At 44.3% G+C, this 18,867-nt stretch overlaps 1 protein-coding gene across 12 annotated transcripts in view; it reads left to right on the plus strand.

Moving 5' to 3' along the window:
• The window catches only part of HDAC4 (histone deacetylase 4), a 270,456-nt gene that overhangs the window by 126,915 nt on the left and 124,674 nt on the right, over positions 1-18,867 (plus strand). For 11 of the 12 annotated variants that reach the window (XM_080400678.1, XM_080400686.1, XM_080400685.1 and 8 more), the window contains one exon: positions 15,646-15,890. In XM_080400678.1, coding sequence (XP_080256804.1) covers positions 15,646-15,890 — 245 coding nt within the window. Of the gene's footprint in view, positions 13,273-15,645; positions 15,891-18,867 lie in introns of all 12 variants that reach the window. The other variant, XM_080400679.1, reaches the window with a different exon arrangement.

Raw genomic sequence — 18,867 nt, forward strand, 5'->3', positions numbered from 1 at the left:
CTAACATTTCATGGAAAACATTTGTTAAGAATGGGCTCATAGACTTGAGGGATGAAGCTGTAGAATACACAGTGCATTGTTAAAGTGGCCTAAAAATAAAATGCTATTCATGTAAAATGTGATTTGCTTGATGAAGAAGAAGGGATTAATTCTGTATTGGTATGAAAGAAGAATTTTATCAAAAGAAGGTTTTGGTAGTGATTATCTGTTTAGGTATGGATACCTTCTTTGAAACATTTTTTTGTGTAGGAATATTGAAGCGAATGCAAGAACTGAATGTCCCATTTTCATCATGTTTTAGTTGTTGCAGAGTGCTATAAAAAGAGATACAGAGTCTGAAGACAGACCCTAAGGAGCCATATCATGCCTGTGGTCCTTTGTGCATTCCCTAATCTGAAGAGAGATGGCAGTCTGTTAACTTCCCAGATGCGCTGCTGTTCGGTCTTCACCAATGAAGGTGCCGAGTTGAGAGTGCGCGCAGAAGACTGCCGCCTTCTCCATTTCTCAGACCCAAAGGTGGCCATTTGGGTGCTGTCATGCCGACATAATACTCTGGCAAGGCACAACTCCCACCACTGATGGTTTTGTTTGAAGCAATGGGAAAAGTAATCTAGAAAGTGGCTGGCAGCTTGTAAAATCCCTGCTGCTGATTGGGGATTTACCCGGGTGTGCTTAGTGCCGATCACAGCAGGGACTGAGATTGTGGGGAAAGACTTGACATATCCGAAGTCACTGTGTCGCGCTGGTTTTCCTCACCCAGTCCTGCTTCTGTGCCCTTCGCCTCCTGCTTCAGGCTGGTGCCTTCTCTGCTTCTACCCAGCCTTGGCTCCTCTGCCACTCCGGTTTCTCTTTTTTTCAAATGGCTGGGGAATTTCATACTAATCCTTCTCCAAACCTTTTTTTTTAAAAAAAAAAAGGGGGATGTGAAGGGAGACATCAGTACAAGTTCTGCCTCATGTCAGCCTTGTCCTCCTCCCTGAAGCCTTTTGTCTTCAGCTGAGAAGCATTTCAGGACTGTTGCCAGCTCCAGCCATACATTTCAGTGTCTAGCACAAATGTGGGAGCCCGCTATGGGGCTTCTGGAAGCAACCCTAATGCAAAAATGACTGTCCGCTGACATTCTTGGGTAGCCTCATTTCTTGGTAATAGCAAGGGCGTGCGTACTATTTCAAGGAAGTGATAGGTGAATAATTTCCATCTCTACCTGTCTCCAGTTACCACTGAATCAACTTCAACCTCCTTAAAATTGCTTTTAAAACCCTTCCTTTTCAGCTTGCCTCCTGTAGCTGTTCCTCAGTTGCCTGTCTGGATGTTGTTTTTATCTCTTCCAGTTTTCTGAAAGCCTTTTGTCCACATTTCTCTTCTGTAACGAAATGTCCTCTTAAGCCTCGGTCAGCTGAATCACTGAACCCTCTTCAGGTTCTGTCCAAAGTCTTTGTCTTTTTCAGATGCTCTAAGAAGTAAGTCATCGTTGCTTTATTTTCGATAAGGATACATATAGGATCTCCATCCTTAGATATTTTTAAGTCTCTCACCTTTGGGCTTTTCACAGCATCTTTCTTTTTGTGGAAGAACCAGGCTACAGTCAACCCCTAGGCAGAGAAGTTTGTTGCTTGAACATATCTGGAGCAGAGTTGTAGCCTACCACATAAGTAAGTAGGCATCAGTTTCCCACTATTCAGAAACCCTGTAGTTAAGTCCAGGTTTCACAGTCGGAAGTAGGTGCCCAACAGAAACAAGCCATCTACTTGCTGCTCTTCTGATGTGGAGCTGAAACGTGAATGCAGCAAGGAGCCCACGAGCAGTGCCTGCCTCCCACACCAGGAGGTCTCTGTTCCCAGTCAAGTTCAGCTGTGGGTTCCCAAACTCACTGATGTCTGCCCTGTCCTTCGATCAACCTGACTTACACTAGGTACAACTCTTAAAATTTCATAAATTAGAGTATTAATTCACTGAGACTGTGCCAGTCTGTATCGTTGGTTTTACCAATTTACTTTTGAAGTTCTTTAGCTGCGCGCTGTGATTTGAGTGTTATTTTTGCTGGCAAACGCACTCCCCTATGGCCCTGTGGTCAGTCTGGGTGCTGCGCAGGAGCTCGCACCGGAATCCAGATCCCTGAGGAGCGAGATATTTTACTCTCCAGGTAGTAACAGTCAGTAAAGGAGATGCTTTAGTATTCAAGGTTTGTTTTAAGGAAACAACTTACCAGGTGAACCTGATGGGCGAACCTTCCTGACCTTTCTTATATTCCACAGAAGAAAAACAACTCTTTGTGGAAGTGTTTTGACAGAGTCCAAGTTTAGCTACGATGATGTTTGTAATTAATTATTTCAAAACCATGGTAAAACCACCATTTTTGTATGAGCTACAATTAAATGGAGCTTGCTAAAGGACTGACTTGCATTTTTAAGCAACATAAATCAGAATTTCTTTATTCGTGGAGCAGTGAGGGAAGACTTGTTCACCTCTTGCTTTGGTTGTAGTAGATGTAGTGTAGATGTAATGTAACCCAAATTTTATACAGCTGTGAACGATCTGTCTCCGGCTAGGATGCTGCTCAGTTAGGTAGCTTCCAACAGCAGAGTCAACATAAAGATGACTTTCTAACTTCTGTACCCAGCTGATGCCAGTCTTTTACTTTATGCATGCTACTGAAGCTTTTGAGAGTGATAGATACCACAGAGAAGGCGATGAAAGTACGATGGAAGCATGAGGGAAGTGGGAACTTGTGTGGGTGTTTGTCCTCGTTCATCCACCCTTGTTTGAAGAAGGGTGAGGGTGTGCTGTTTCTGTGCCGGTGCATCCGAGTGAGGGAACATGGGCTGTCCTCCTTGTCCATCTTCTCTACCAAGCCCTAGAGGGGCACGGGAGTGTCATGGTCATTGCTCTTCAATTGGGGTAGGGCATCTAATACATAATAAGGATGCAGGAGGGGAAAAAGTGGTTGTTTGCGGTTGTTTTAGGCAAAATTTTCTTGTGAGCCTTAGAAAGCATCCATTGTACGTTTAATTTTTCCTTATTTGTACACGTGAGTGTTTGGCAGCGGTGCTCCTTACTCCAGCTGAAGGACAATCTTTGGGGAGGGGGGAGATAGCCATCTTGCGCTCCACCATTTGGTTGATGTTGGGAAAGGTGGGAGAGGGCTGTTTTAAATGCTTGACCTATGATTTATATAAGCAACGTTTAGCGCCGTTCAAGTGTGGTCCTCAGTGGCAGGGACCTTTTAATTGCGACTGTTTGTGTAAAGAGTTGCATGCATTGGCTGGGCAGGCCGTGGGGGCAGTCCTTTCACTGCCTTCTGAAATGCTGCATAACAGGTCGTTTGTGAAGCTGCTTGACAGACACAGCGGGTAAGCAACCAACTTACATCCTTTAATCAAAAAAAAAATTAGAATTTTAATTTTAGAAGCTTGTAGCAGCAAAATACAGTTGTCCTTTTAAAAAAACGTATTCATTCAGAGAGATGTTTCTTGCTACCCTGTTTTTTACTTAAGAAGGCAAGTTTAGAGTGGGTTTAAAAAAATACTATGCCTTGTAAAATATATATAAACCTACTATAATTAAACTTGGATCTTAATCATTGTATTGTTGTGGTTCCGTTATATTAAAACTCACATGTTAAAACTCATCTGTAGGTCACTCTGGCTCTCCACGTGTGTAAGAAGCAATGCCTGTCCAATACTGATAAAAGAAAATGATATTCCGGTCTTAAAAGGCTGGGGATATTTTCAGCAGACTGAGTGCTGAGTTTTTGTTCCATATTTAAAAGGCCATGCTGATGTCAGTGGTTTGTGCATAAAAGCCAAGAAAAAGCTTGCTTTGAGTGAGAGTCGCCCCTGGTGTTGGGAAACCTTGTTGTGCATGGAGTACTGCTTGGCTGGGGGATGCAGGGAAAATCCGTCATCCTTCAGGATTTTGGTAACAGCAACAGAAAGACTTATTCTTTCTGTTAGCCCACGTTAACAGTAGTGGGCTTCCTTAACAAAACGGTTTTCTAACTATTCTTAGTCCTTTATCAGCCTGCTATATTTAAAAATATATTCACTTTACCTAATGCATCTTGAAAAGTAAGGAAAGGAAAAGGTGGTTTTTTTATTATAATCTTAACTCTTGAGTGTTTCGTAGTGTTTGCATTAGGGAACTGAAAGGCAACACCTGTGTGTTTTGCAGAAATGAGAAGGTGCTTTGGTGTGATTTCTCTGTGCTGTTGTGGAATGTGAATACTTTGAGGTTGTCTGAATTTCTCTAGAAGACTACGTGTGTTTAACATTATCTTAAAATAGTGATGGTTTGGGGTTTTTCCCCCCCCCTATACTTCTTAATAATTTTGAATAGGTAACAAGTAACGTCCTGGGTCCTAATGCAGCCGAGGTACCTGAGTATATAGATTATTTGAAAGCAAAAGCCCTGAGAGAGGGGCTACAGAAAGCTGTGGGCTACTTGCTTGTTTGAACACATGCTTCTCCTCTTGGACCAGGGTCTGGGTTTCTAACAAACTGCTGAAAACACTGCAGCCATTGAGAAATCCATGAGATTTTTTGAGAGTCGCTGAACGCTTTCCTTTTACAGTTTACTATTTAGGTGCTGGGTTTGCTGCTCTGACTTTTTTTTTTCTTTTTTCTTTTTCACGGTGGAGGAAATTGCATTGCACATTTTTGGGCTTATCATACAGTTGGGGGTCCATTGACTGGTGACAGAAATGAGTTTACTAGCCTGTTCTTAATAACCATTTATTTGTTGTTTGAAATGAGCAGAATATGTCTTTTTAGTAAAATTACGGCATATACTGTGAAACAGGTAATTCCTAAGAATTTTGTTTCGCCTTCTCTTTTGATCTTGGGGAGTTAACATAGCATGGCTTAATTTCGAAATAAATTGGGAAGTTAGATCTTGAGCTGTTTGTTAGAGCTCCCGTTCTGGTGGCGTCACCAGCTGCTGATCCCAGTGACTGCTGCGCCGCCTCTGCTCCGCCGCGCAGCTTTCCTTGGTGGTGCCCAGACCTGCCTTCAGCAACGTTTGTGCTGCTGCTTTTTCTCCTTTGTAACGATAACGATTCCCTTCCCTCCGTAACGATTTCCCTTCCCTCACCTCGCAAGCTGGTAGGACGCGGCAGGGGCTGGCCGTGGGTTCTCTGTGTGGTTTTGGCAGAGGACCAGCCTTCCCTCTCAGCAGCAGATAGGTGACTTTGATCTCCCAGCTCCTCTCGATGTCTTTAGGAAGCTGACAGCATTTCCTCATAGCCATAACTCCTTTTATCACACAACTCTTTCAAACGGCCTGGCTGTTTACCAGCTGGCACCATCTCTACTTGCAAGCGAACCTTCGCTTCAGTTCTCATCACATCATCTTGTCCACTCTGCCCCGGGATCCCCTCTGTCTACGTGAATGGCACCACTGTGCTCTGACAGGAGTTATAATGGGAAAACAATTCTTCCTTGATCCACCCAAGCGAGGAGATGCGATGTCTGCTCTCGTCCTGAAAGTTCACGGTTTTAACTCTTGGCTCTCCTGCTCTGTCACTAGTTTGTCTGCTCGCTTTTGTATTCTTGCGGATGTAGGAGCCACCACTTTGCAGGCTCCAGAGGGAACCCTGCAAGAACGTCCAGGTATTTGTATAACCCCACATTTGCTGTGTATCCCTCAAACTCACCCATGCCTATCTAGCTGGGTAGATTTTTTACTTTGTTTTCCTCCTGGGGAGTTTTTTATGTGCAATCTCGGGACAGGATGAGACTTGCAGGCTCCTGCTCAATCTCCTCCACGTTTAATTCTCTTCTCTAAAGTATCACTTTCCCTTGAAGGAAGTTCATAGGGAGATTAGAGAGAGAAGCATATGAGAAACCCATGTAGATTTCTCCCTTCAGAAGTGTATCAGAGCTTCCTTCAACCTGCCTTTTTGTCTTGGGTATCTGGTAAGGTGAGGAGTTTTTTGTGGCCACAGTGAGACAGATGGATCAAAAAGGTTCAATTGCCAGATAATGCTTGAAACAAGGAGGCAGGTGAAATTATATTCCCTGGGATGCCTTTTAAGAAGGGATATATACTTTTTGGTTTGTTTTCTGGTGTTTATTTATTTAGATGCTTTTTCCTCTGGAAACTCATAGGGGTTTTGGTTGTCTACCTCCCAGCATGCAAGGACACCATGCAAGGAAAGGCTTACCACAATTGTATGAAGTTTAAAGTAAGTAGTAGTCCAAGCTGACTCTGTTGATGCCATGATCTTTAATTTCACTAAAAGCACTGGCATCATCCAAGATGCTCATTTGTTAAAGATGTTGTTGATTAAAACAAGACAATGCAGTAGGATAATGATTGAAAACGAGGTGGTGGAACATCAATGTCTCCCTTTGGAGCTTCTCTGTCCTGCACAGGCTCATCTGTTGGATACGTCTGTGCAATCAAGGTTTTCTTCCTGGCTTTCTCATATGTGCTGTGCCATGAACGATTCACATTCTCATGAAGGACTTGTGTGTTTGGCGCTGCCCTGTGTTATTTGTGAAGTGTCTGGCTTTGCTGCTGCAGCAGGAATCCTGCTGAAGGTGCTCAGGAGATCAGGGTGCTGCTGTGGCCCCCGGTCAAGAGTGCTGAAGTCATTTGCCGTGCTTTAGATGGGACCGTCAGAAAAGCAGCTGGCTTGTAAGATCCACGTGTTTAGCCAAGGAAGTTTATGTTTTTCCAAACTCTGATACACTGCTCTGAGGCTGTGAACAGGAATACACTACAAAATACTGTTTTCTGTCTGATGTTGATATAGTTCGGTGTTTTTTCCTTTTCTTCAAGGAAAGAGACATTTTTAAATGTTTTAAATCCAAGATGGAAAAAGTAGAATAACTGACTTGCTCTTCAAGTTTTGGTTTCTTATAATGAATAAAATTTGTATGTAGGTTTCCAATAAATGCTAATGAGATCTTTTCAGGGAAAGTATTAGGATCAAAAAAATCTGGTTATAGAAATCCAGAATCACTGCGCCCTTATCATGTCTTCAGGTCTCAGTAGTAATCAGCAAAAAGTTTCTTTGCAATGAATGAGTGAGTGACATTTAAAGCTCCATCTGTTGCCTACGGTGCAGTGCCTCACAGTGTGTTTCAATGGGTGATGCGATGATTAATTTTGGTTCCCATTCATGCCGCATGAAATATTCTCATAGCGGGGAATGACTCCAGCCCTTGCTGAACTGCAGCATGTGTGGTGCTTGTAGGAAACCTCAGCTGCTGTTTACTCCTAGCTTGTGTGCCGAGAAAGGATCCAGGCTGCGTTTGCATTCACCCACGCAGCTCTGTAGCAAGCTATGAAAAATACCGGCGACTGCGGTGTACTGACCTGCCTGCTTGTGAGGGACGGCTCCATCGCCAGCGCTGCTGCAGCTTGCTTTTCTTCACAGACTTGTGAACAGAGGACTGGCTTGTCCCTGTAAGTGAGGACTACCTTCTGATCTCCGAGTGAAATACTACGGGTCTGACTTCTGCACCTCGCTGTCCTTCAGGCTAGCTGCACTGTGATGCTTAAACTTGTTGCGTAATTCTAGCCCAAAATAAACACCCTTGGGATCCTGGTCCTTGCCTTTGGGAGAGTAGAGGTAAGAGTTAAGTAAAGAGGAGATAATGAAGTCCTCCCTGCTGCCCTGCAGCACCCCGCTTTTCCGGCTCTGCACACCATCTTTTCTTTTGCCCTGGTATGGTACAGATTCGCGGGGGAGCGTGGCAGGACCATGTCTTCATCCTGTCCCCATACGATGCTCGTGATGTGCTGCAGAGGATGTTGGTGTCCTGGGTGCTGCCCTACCAAGACCTCCTGCTCCCGCTGCCTGTGCGGGATCCTGGGCAAGTTTTGGGGCTCCTCTAGCACAGCCTGGTGAAATCTTTTCTAGAGAATAAGCTGAATATACAGGGTAATATGGGTTGTTTTTCCCTTTGCCTATTAATTTCTGCTTATATTTAGGGCATGTAGCATGCTGTAGATTAAAACCGACTAAATGTCAGGCGTGCCGAGGCTGCTGTGCCATGTCTTCGCCCGCTTTGTTCCGCTTTACACACAAAATATGCTTCTTTTATCCTGGCACTGCAGTCAGATACTGCAGTAGCTTGTTTCTATTAATAGCTCTGATCTCACCATCGCTGAGTGTTTTGGTGAGTTTTGACATTTTCGGAAGTGGAAGCCCTGCTGGAAAAAGAGTGCCTTGGCTGCCCAGCCACGGTGCCGGCTGGCAGAGGGGATGCCAGCACCCCTGCCCGCTGCTGCCAGCACTGCACGGGCAGAGCAGGCAGATCACGGTGGGGATGACGATGACTTGATTCATAATAATCTAGCAACTAGCTCAAATTAACGCAAGTCTTTCTTTCAGAATAAATCACCACAAACGCTCCCTCAGCCGTGCGTGGAGCGAGCAGTTGCATCTTGCCTCCTTTCAAGGCTGATTTCAAGCAAAATGAAGGCGGTGGGTTTTAGAAACGGCGTTTCGAGGCTTTGAAGCCTGCCTGCACTGTGCTCCTGACATGCCAAAGTCATTGCTGCTGGCAACGACCTGGCATTTGAAAAAAAAAAAAAAAAAAATTAAAGCTGTTGCCAGACAGCAAGGGCAGCCCCCAGGAAATAAAGTTTGTGGAATGAACACATGATTTTTGCTTCTGCCCAGGGATGAAAGGAGCTGAAAATCATGCTTAGAGGGGGAGATCTGTGCACACATTTGCTCGGTGTCCTGCAGTTTGTGCTGTGCTGGGATGGCACTGGTTCAGTGGGGCAGGATGGGGCTGTCTCCAGCGGCAGCAGCCAAGAAGCACAGGCTCTTGCTTTCAGATTTATTTTTTTGTGTGTACTCAAAGGTTGATGTGCCGCTATTGGCAGAATCTGTCTGGAGGGCAACGCTTGCACACCAGTAATTAGAAAGCGAACTCATTAGTTAGAAATAAAGCCCAAGCGCGGAGAGGGGGGAGAAGCTGAGTCAATGGTTTCTGGAAAGCGCTGGCCAGGGACGTTCAGCCACAGCCGTCCAGAGGAGCATCCCTTCCCTGGTGTGTGGCGATTTGGAAAGGCACCAGGGACTATGGAGTTACTGTAGGAGCTGAAATGCTCTTTTATCGGGGTTTTGTGCACTCTGCCTCCTAAGCTTGCTCTGTCACAGACACCTGGTGGTATGTCAGTACTTTATATACTATTGGGGCTGCCGGGAGGGTCCTGCTTTTCTTCCTCCAGCTTTGACCAGACACTCATCCCCAGGTTTTGCAGCAGATTTGAGGAGGGTGATGCGATTTCTCCCTTCAAGCCAAAGGGAATTGCCGAGTAAAGAGGAGCAGGGCGGCTGGGAAGGAGCTGTGCAAATTCAGTGGGACTCGCTCTGTGCCGGAGAGAGGGAGGTGTCAGGGAAAATGTTTCATGCACTTTCCATTTGAAGGTGATGTATTTAAAATGTGAGAGGCGGTTTTCTGGGCTGCCTAAATTATAAACAAAAAACAAAGCAGAAAAAGAAAAAAAAGAGTCTTTCTGGAAAAAAGCATTTGATTTTTAAAAGAAGCTAGTTTGAGAAATATTTCTAAAGTTCACCTTAAGTAAAGGTTACGCTGAAACAAGATTTGAATTTAAATCTTTGCTTCAAATATCCCATGTCTGTCTGGTACTGAAGTTTTGTTTTAACATCATTTTAGTGTGTTTTCAGGACTCAGTCCTTCTACATTTTCTTCCTTTAAGGACTTGCATGAAAATGCTATATCAGAGAAGGGGAAGAAAATCACTGTTAGTTTTATTTAACTATGTATGCAGATATTTAAGTAGTGTCACTTTCCCTTAATCCCTTCCAAAATGCTCAGTACTTGTGTAGAAGTTGTTTTCCATTTTGGAGCGTGGAAGATACTCAGCATATGACTTCTCTGATAATGTGTTTATCTGCAGCCTTTATGTGAAACGATTTTAATGTCAAACATTTTTTGGAGGAAATGCACCCTCGATTTCAGGTTTACAGCAAGTATGTTTAACAACTTAAATGTGTTTAAGATAACTTCCATTCAGCAGTGTTATGGGCAAGCTGCGAGATGCTGAATTTACAATCTCAACCACAAGGCTGCTCTGTGCCGGCAATCAATGGGGACTAGAATGATTTTAGGTCTTAATTAACATACAACATACAGGCAGTCTTTGATGCGTAGCCATGTTTCATTTATTTTGGGAGGGAAAAACCAGCAGTGTGTTTCTAACTTGGTATAAAACTAAAAAAACCTAATCTGTACATGCCTAGGTAAAAAAAAATAAAATATCCTCCTGTTTTCTCCTTCTGTTCCTACAGGGAGGGAAAAAGCAGGGAGAACATGAGATAGTTTATTATTCATAATCGCGATCTTGTCTTCTAATTCATGAGTTTGGCATTTCTCATTAGAAGTCTGAATATAGTCTTTGTGTTTTGCTAACGTCATGAATCTGATTGTATTAATATGTTCTCAAGGCAGAACCTATAAAAGCAATTTTCTAGTCTACCATAAAATATTCATAAGAATACAGGCTTTTTTGTTTTGATGATGTGTTCATTAAGCAGAGAAGGTTTTATTGTTTTCGGGAGGGCTCTGTAGGTCAGAAGCACATGCCGCTTCTGTGGGCAACTCATGGCATTTCAAATAGGGTTTTTTTTTGAGACTGAAATAGTAAGAGCCAGGGATGACGCAGCCTCCGCCGAGACTGAATGGGAATTGTGGTCGTGATCTCTGCAGCTGGCGCCCTGTGCCCGCACGTTGGGTGTTTCAGGGGCATGAGTCCCGTTGGATGGGAAATGGGAGGTTCGTCAAGTTTTCTCAGGACCGTTACCCACCACGGTGCAAGTTAAGGCTCTTACGAGGAGTCATTTATCACAAGCAGTAGTGATCGCAGGTAGTCGTGTGTTCCTTCTGGCTGAAGTTGGATTTATTTTAACATGTCGTAAAGCTTTTACTTTCTGCTTTTAGAAAACACGGTGTTTGGATCATAAAAGGTGCATGTAGGAAAACACAGGCAGATTTCAAGGAAAATTGCATTTAGCCTAAATAGCATTGACAAATTCAGTGAACGATATTGAAGATAAGCAGATTTACATGGAGACTGGGTGAGCGGGAGAGAGTGACTGCTGCCTCTGTATCAGTAACGCTGACCTTTAGTCCACATGTATAAAAGATGGGAGATGTTATTGCCAGGTGCTCAGAAATCTTTGGCTGGACATAAAAATAGTCAATGCATTTAAAAGGCTTGTGATTCACAGAGCCCGCTGCGCTGTTTAGTTTACTGACTCATTGGATTTGATCCTCTAGGATTAACTGTTTCAAGCTTTCCTGGAGCCTTGGGGACTATAAAGTTGCATTAAATCATACTCAAGACTATCTTCGGGGAGTTTTGGAGCTCTGGGGGATTTGTCTATAAATTTGGGAAGAGGAGGAGTAATAGATTTCCAGCAACTCAGTGCTCGTGTCCGTGTCCAGCACTCGCCTGGGTAACATTTCCACATGGATTCCGTGCATTGCTGGTGGTCAGGTGTGTCTGCGTCCTTAGGTTGAAGTGAACACTAGGGGTTTGATTTGGTGGGGTAGGACCGAGCAGAGTTGTGCAGATCTGTTCCTGCTTCTTTTAAAGGTGGAACTAATTAGTGCTGGAAAGCTGCTGCCCCTGGTGAAATCTTGTGGCAGTCCGCGGAGTTCCCCTAGATTTGCCACCCAATAAAATTGCTGCTATTCCACGAATAGTTACTGTGCATATTTCGTAACATACGGTGATTATATTAGTAATGCTCAGGTTATAATATCCATTTGCAGAAGGTTAAAATGGAATTTTGATAGCCATGTTGCATCATATTCTTGAAGGTGGATTGCTTTTTGTGGGCTTTTTTTGTTTGTTTTGTACAAATACCTGTTAGTACACATTAGGACTTTCTTTTGTTCTCCCTCTCTCCCTCCCCCCCCTCATTTTCCATATACATCCAGCATAGTAAGGGGATTTTTGCTGACATGGAAACTCTACTCTCTTACTTTTCCAGGACATGTCCCATTTCCCACAGTCTTTGGGACACCTGATGGGTTTGGACTGCCTCCTTTGCCCCATATATCGTGCTGCTAGGGCACGTACCTTATAGATATAGGGCTGTTATGGGATTGCCTGAGCGTGAGCAGTACTGGAGGAATCCAAAATGGTCTGTCACTCTGAAATCATGGCAAACCTGGATCTAATTTAAAGCGTTGCATCTAAGTTGAGAAGGTTCTGAAGCAATAGTCCGTGAAATGAGAGAGCCTCCACAGGGCTGGTTTCGAGCTGTCAGCTCCCACTCGCGTGCGGGGAAAACAGATGAAGAGTTTTTTCTGTGTGAGTGGCTGCAGCAGTTGCCATAGGGATGCTCTGTGGGCAGGAATGGGAAGGGGCTGACCACGGTACCAACCACGTAGGAAAGCACCGTCCGTTACCAAGGAAGGTTTAGGAACGTGTTGCTTGGAGTGTTGAATGCTTATCTATAGGCAAGAGCGTGGTGTTTTCCCTGAAATCCCTGGCTGTGGCTTGGCGATCTGTGGCAAGACGTCCCAGCTCTGGTCCTGCGGAGGAGAGAAGGGAGTGGAGAAAAGGCCACAGGAAGGAAAACAATAGGGAAGTGGAGGGAAGAGCTTGTGGGTTGAAAAATAGCAACACTTCCAGTAATGTGACCTTTTGCAGAAAATGTTTCCATTAAAAAAAAAAAAAAAAAAAAAGTCTCCTCCTCCCCGGCACAAGCTGAGCGTAGGGAGGGGGAAGCACGCTGCACTTCCACACGTATTGTGCTCCTGCAACCCTGCTGCCTGCTTTGGGGGGTCGTATGTGATGGAGCCAGTGATGGGGAGCGGGAGGTGGCCCCTGCACCGTGTGGGTGCAGGCAGGACTTGCCCGCAGGGTGTTTGGGCGGGAGGGACAGTGTGGCAGGGCACCAGGTGTCTGCTGAGGTCCTGGGTGGGTGGGTGGCATTGCTTTCCCAGCCTCACAGTGCCTGGGCACCGGGGCTTTCCAGAGGAACAACCAACTGTGGGGCACACGAAACCATGGTCTCTCTTCTCCAGAAAGGTTAAGAAACTCAACTCAGATCTCTCAGCTCAGAGACAGTTACTCTCTGTAACGCCCTCTCCCCTCTTTTTTGCATCTTTATTTTCAAATAAAAGCAACGATTATTTTTTTTACCGTGCTTTCGATTTCCTACACTAAGCTGTATTTCTTTACTAAACAATATTTCTCTGCTTTTGAAGAAGTGATGATGTTCTCCCTGAAATTGGTCTTGTGGAGACTGAGCAAAATTTCTACATTCATCTCTTGGTATGTGATAGTTTATTTTTTCTTCTTTCCACCCCCCCACCCCGTTTGTTTTCCCTCCTGAGCTCCAGCAGCTTTGGCCTGGCTGTGCTTTTTAAAACCCCACCACTTTGGCCAACATCCCCCTTTCCAAGGAGCCACTGTCTAGGATGAAGTTGCCTTTCTAGCGGTCCCTGTCCCTGCACTGTGTCTTTGCCCTTGGCAGCCGGGCAAAACACCCCAGATTTTTCTGAATTACTCCTCTGTACATTTTAATTTTATTTTTCTGTGCACCTGTGCTTTATGTAGCTTCAGATTTTACCAGCATCAGCTTTTTATGCATTTCTCAGTTACTGGCAAAGAAATAAATGGATAGCATTTGGGGAGAACCCTATTAAAACTGTTTCTCTGAGGCTGATGATACTAATGTCCTGACAGAGGTTAGGCATGGGCATTTGCTGGGTATCGTGCTCAGAGCTCTGGGCAATGGCACAGAAGGGAGACAGTGAAGTGGCTTGTGTGAGCAGGGCTGCGTGCCGCGCTCAGTGCAGGGTCCTCATTTATTTCTAACAATTACAGTTGATTCCAGGTGACCTCTGAGGACACACTGCTTGGAAGGACTCTGCACTCCTCTCTCACATCCTTGAGGAGGTGGCTGAAATCAGACCTAGGGTTTAATGATCAGGGTTGAAGTGAAATATGAGTTTAATTTTGTATAAAATGGAAGTTCCTTTTCAAGTACTGTTTTCATGGGCAACATATAGGTACTAAAAGCTGGCAGTGCATCTTAGTAAAACTTTTCCTTAAGCCTTTTACAGTTCCTAAATGTTTTCCATGCTTTTTCCTTATGAATTGGGAGTTTATTTCACCAGCTACTTAATTTGTAGGCAGGGAGAAATCAGCTTTTGTGTAGTAATACTGCCTTTACCTTTGCTTTGGAAGGATGTCTGTTCTGCTGGGGCTGGCCTCATGGTACCTATGGTTTTGTATAGCACAGCATCTCTACCCCCATGAGATCTCGTAGCCTTCCCCCGGCGTGCGCAGGAGTGCTGCAGGCTCCTGGGCAAAGCCCGGGTAACTCTTTCCAGTGGAGTAGATGTCATAGCAGATGTGATCCAGCTTTGGTGACGCTACTGATGCTCCCTCCAACCTTGCACAAACACATCTTAAATATTAAAAAATAAAATGCTAGATAAAATAAAAACCTCAGTCAACCAAGGAAAAAACCCACAATCTTTATTTTCCAGTTTTTTTGAATGTCAATGTTTTTGAAGGATTAGCCTTTTTCATTCTACAGATGATGATCATTCAAAAGTACCGGAAGAGTTACTTGAGTGATTGCCTTGTAGAGAGACGCATTGAATGTGGGAAATGTATGGAGTACGTGTGAAACGCAGAACTGTCATTCAGGTGGAATTTAGAATTTTTTAGTCATTCATGAGATGGCAGAAATTCTTTTTTTTTCGTGGAAACAAGCTGAGTTCAGTTATTGCAGAAGTATTTTTTGTAGTTGTCTGCTGCTGCCCTGTTTTACGACAAGCCTCTTGTCTTCAGGGATATGCTTTTTCTGTAGGCAAAGAACTGATCTTTACCATACAGATAATCAAGGTGATAGTTTTCCCTTTTTTCTTCTTGTAGCATACATCTCTTGGTACACGTACTGTTGTCTGCCTTAGTTTTGGTTGTGCTCCAGGTTTGTCCAACTTGGTGTTTGAGTGACAGGCAAGTCTTTGCATAGTCACCATTTGGGCACCTGCTTCCTATCACTGCCTGCTCTGCTCTGCATCTGCTGCCTGTGAGACCTGTTGGCACCTTTCTGGTGGCTGCAGTGCGTAAGTCTAGTCTGTCACCAAAGCACTTAACAATTTTTCCTAGATGCTTCATTACCCGTTAGCTTTTGGCTAAGCTTCTTTCCAGAACTGGTTATAAAGGGTACTGCACATAGTGTTTTTCTGCATAAATTTCTTAAATTTGAGACCCTTGTGTTCCTGACCACAGGAGTCAGTTGATCCATTGTAAGTCAAGACTGATCCTTTCTGTGAAGTCTTAGATTAATCTTTATCCTTCTTATTTCAAGTGATGCTAGAAGTGTGGAACAGAGGTGTACATTTTGAACACATATACATAGAATGGTATGAATCGTATCAAGGAGGGTGATGTTGAAGTCCTTTGCTTTTAGAAAGCACACATTTGTAGGAGATGGTGGCTGGAGGAAAACTTCTTGAACTCTGAACTCCTGTCATGCTTTTTTATCATTTAAAAAAATGGTGCAAATTTAATGGTGGTGTTCTTGATTCAGTCCATGGTTCCTCAAGGTCTTTGCTGGGCACAGTATGAGACTTAGATCCCTGTGTGAAGGGGAAATACACTTATCGCTCCTCTTGTGTTTTCACATAGTTGATGTGACCACAGCACTGCCCTTGCAAGTTGCACCGACTTCAGTCCCAATGGATCTGCGCTTGGACCACCAGTTTTCCATGCCTGTGACGGAGCCGACACTGCGGGAACAGCAACTGCAGCAGGAGCTCCTGGCACTGAAGCAAAAACAGCAGATCCAGAGACAGATCCTCATTGCTGAGTTCCAGCGGCAGCACGAGCAGCTCTCCCGGCAGCACGAGGCCCAGCTGCACGAGCACATCAAAGTAAGTGATGGGCAGCCCTGTGCTGGGTGGCGTGTGAAAGCATCTCCTCACCAGGAGGAGATGCACAGACTAATTTATTTTGGGGCTAGAGATACTGTGGTGGACTTGGTAACTCCTGTTTAGAGAATGGTCTTTTGTAAAGGGATGCGAGCACCCAGATGTAAAAGGGGGATAGAGTGGAGGAGAGGAAGCAAGGTAAACTGCTGTCATGTTAAATGTTATCCACCTGTCTGCATATATTCAGAAGTCCTGTGCCTCACTGCCAACAGGTGGCTTGATTTCCCTGGATTTGGGAAATTTCAGTAGATTTAACCCAATGGGAGGGCTTTTAGGTCACGTGTTACTAATATCGCATCTTTGGGAGTAGAATATAAACTTGCTGGGCATATGCCATTGATGCAAGGTGCAGACCAAATGTTTAGACCTTAGTGTCTCCGCAGGCGTCGCGGGTGTGGGTATGTCTGCACACCATGAGATTTTTTCAGAGTTGCACAGTGCAAGTTAGGCACCGGCCGGGTGCTGTGCACGGCTCCGTCGCACGGGATGGAGAGTAAACTTAACGCGCAGGATAAGTAGGAAGTACAGTTTAGAAGATGGCTGTTGCATAGTGAAAATGTTAGACATTATATAAATATTTCACAGTGATAGACTATTGCTATGGTAACATAAGCTTTCAGAATTGCTAATATGCTCTCTTTTCAAAGGGGGATTAGCGCTGCACATGGTAAATAGCGTTAATGTAATATTAAAAAGCAACCTCAATTCAACCTTATATAACTTTCATTTTAATACAAAATACATGTCAGAGTGGGGAAGACAGGATTAAAAGTTAATGGTGTATTATTTACAGACTTTTCAAACACAGATATGAGCCTCGGTTTGTAAGAACAGTTACTGTTTGAAGACTGATTAACAGCAAATGCCTGTGTCCTTAGTGGGCCCTCTGTGTTCTCTTCAGGACAAAGGCGTGGGGAGATGTACGTGTGTAAACACACTTAGATATACACTCATATGTGTGTATACATTATAAGTGTACATATGCGCCTGTATGCATGTAGTTACGTAAGCATACACACGTTTCTGTATGTGCGCGTTCATGCACAAACAGTATAAGAACTGTGATGGCATCTGTGGTTCACGTAGCACGTTCAAGAGGAAAGAATGGGAAGTTTCTGTGACAAATGTTTCCATTATTTCCTTGTAATTACTTGTGCATTTGGGTATTTGTCTATCAAAAATAAGAAAGGGTCATTCAGATTTAATGGACAAGCTCAAAGCACTGATGATAGGAAAATATTTGCTCTCATTTATGTTAAAGCTATGACCGATTCTGGTAAAAGTCTGCATTAGAAGGAAGTCGAGATCTGATTTTGAGAAGCCAGTTAGCACAGTATATCTAAACCATTAGGTAATTAAGTTCTTCCTTGAATGTTTAAGCGTGGCTAGATGAAAAACTTAAAATAGGAATGATACAATCCTGTATGAAAAGAATGACCTGCAAGGTGATCTCCAATAGGAGGAAGTGTGTCATTGTGACCAGAATTGCTTTAAAAATAAAACAGCACATTATTGACATAAACCACATGCTATCTCACAAAGAAAATAAACCTAAAACCATACACCGACATGTAATTATGATGCACTTTCTTTGTGAAAACATACTTCTTGCATTTTTGTTCATAAGGCAGCCAACATTTAGGTGGCTTTCAGGTTAAACCAATTTTCAGAAACTGGCAACTTTAAGTCCAGTGACTGTAGGTGCAGAGAAGCTATTATTTTATCCAGAGGACTAAAATTTATAATCTCATATTTGGAAATTGAGCTTTGAGCTGTCCAGCCCCTTTATGGCTCATGAAAAAAGCAGGGAGAGATATTAAAGTGAATTAAAAAAAACATTTTTCCTGTGTAAGTGAAGCACTAGAACTGTAAAATTTGGTATGGAAAGTGCTAAATGCAGAGCTCTTTTTGGAGAAATTCACGTGTTTTTTAAAAAACAGCTCCTCAGGGTGCCTAGTAAACATCCCATGTGTGCACATACACGCATGCACACCGTGCTGCTCAACACGTGCAAGGGGGGCCTTGCTCTTGCACGTAAATTGGATCAAGGAAATGCTTTCTACTGCTTCTCTCATCTTTTGCTGCCATGGGCAGGGAGCGCACAGCATGCAAACTTGCCTGTTTTGTGAACGGTCTAAGCAGATGTGCTACTGCTGGGCATGTCTGGCATGGGGATGCGGTCTGTCATCTTTTCTGTTTACTCAAACACTGAATCTTTAGACTGAATACATGAAGGAAACAGCAAACTCTTGACATCCTCTTTGGGAGCTCAAAATAAGTTAGCTTCATTTGGTGATTGGCTTATGGCGTCACTGATGAGATTAAGAATTTCATTAGTCTTGTCTCCAAAGTGAGGTGTTCAGTATGCAGCAATAGTTAAGGCTGAGCAATGTAGTGTGAGAGTCTTCAGCTGGAACTCGTTTGTAGCCCGGGTTTGCGGTATTGTAATGAAGGTGTCGTCTGTCCATCACTTTTACAAACATTCATTCCCAAGTTTCTTCTTCAGGTGGAGGTGAAGTCTCACTTTGGGTAAGAAAAGGCTTGGGGGAACCTACACCAGCCCAGATTTCTGTGGGTTAAGACTGTATGTAATGATTGATGACTAGAGTGGGCTTGCTGTGGACGGTGTCTGCCCGGGCCTCAGCAAAGCCGTTGGTGCAGTCTCCCACAGCATCTCCTGGAGAAAGTGGCCGGGCCAGGCATGCTCTGCGCTGGGTTAGAGCCGGCGTGGCTGAGCCCGCAGTGCCGTGGGGAATGGAGTCACATCCCGCTGCCACCGGGCACATGCGGGGCTCCCTGGGGCTTGGGGCTGGCCCTGCTTCACGCCTCTATCGACGGTCTGGGCGAGGGGGTGGCGGCCCCGCAGCCAGTCTGGGGGTGGCACCGTGCGGGGGAGCGCGGGGCTGCCCGGGGCAGGGGG

This window comes from Falco punctatus (genome assembly GCF_963210335.1).
Source record: "Falco punctatus genome assembly, chromosome: 8".
NCBI lineage: Eukaryota > Metazoa > Chordata > Aves > Falconiformes > Falconidae > Falco > Falco punctatus.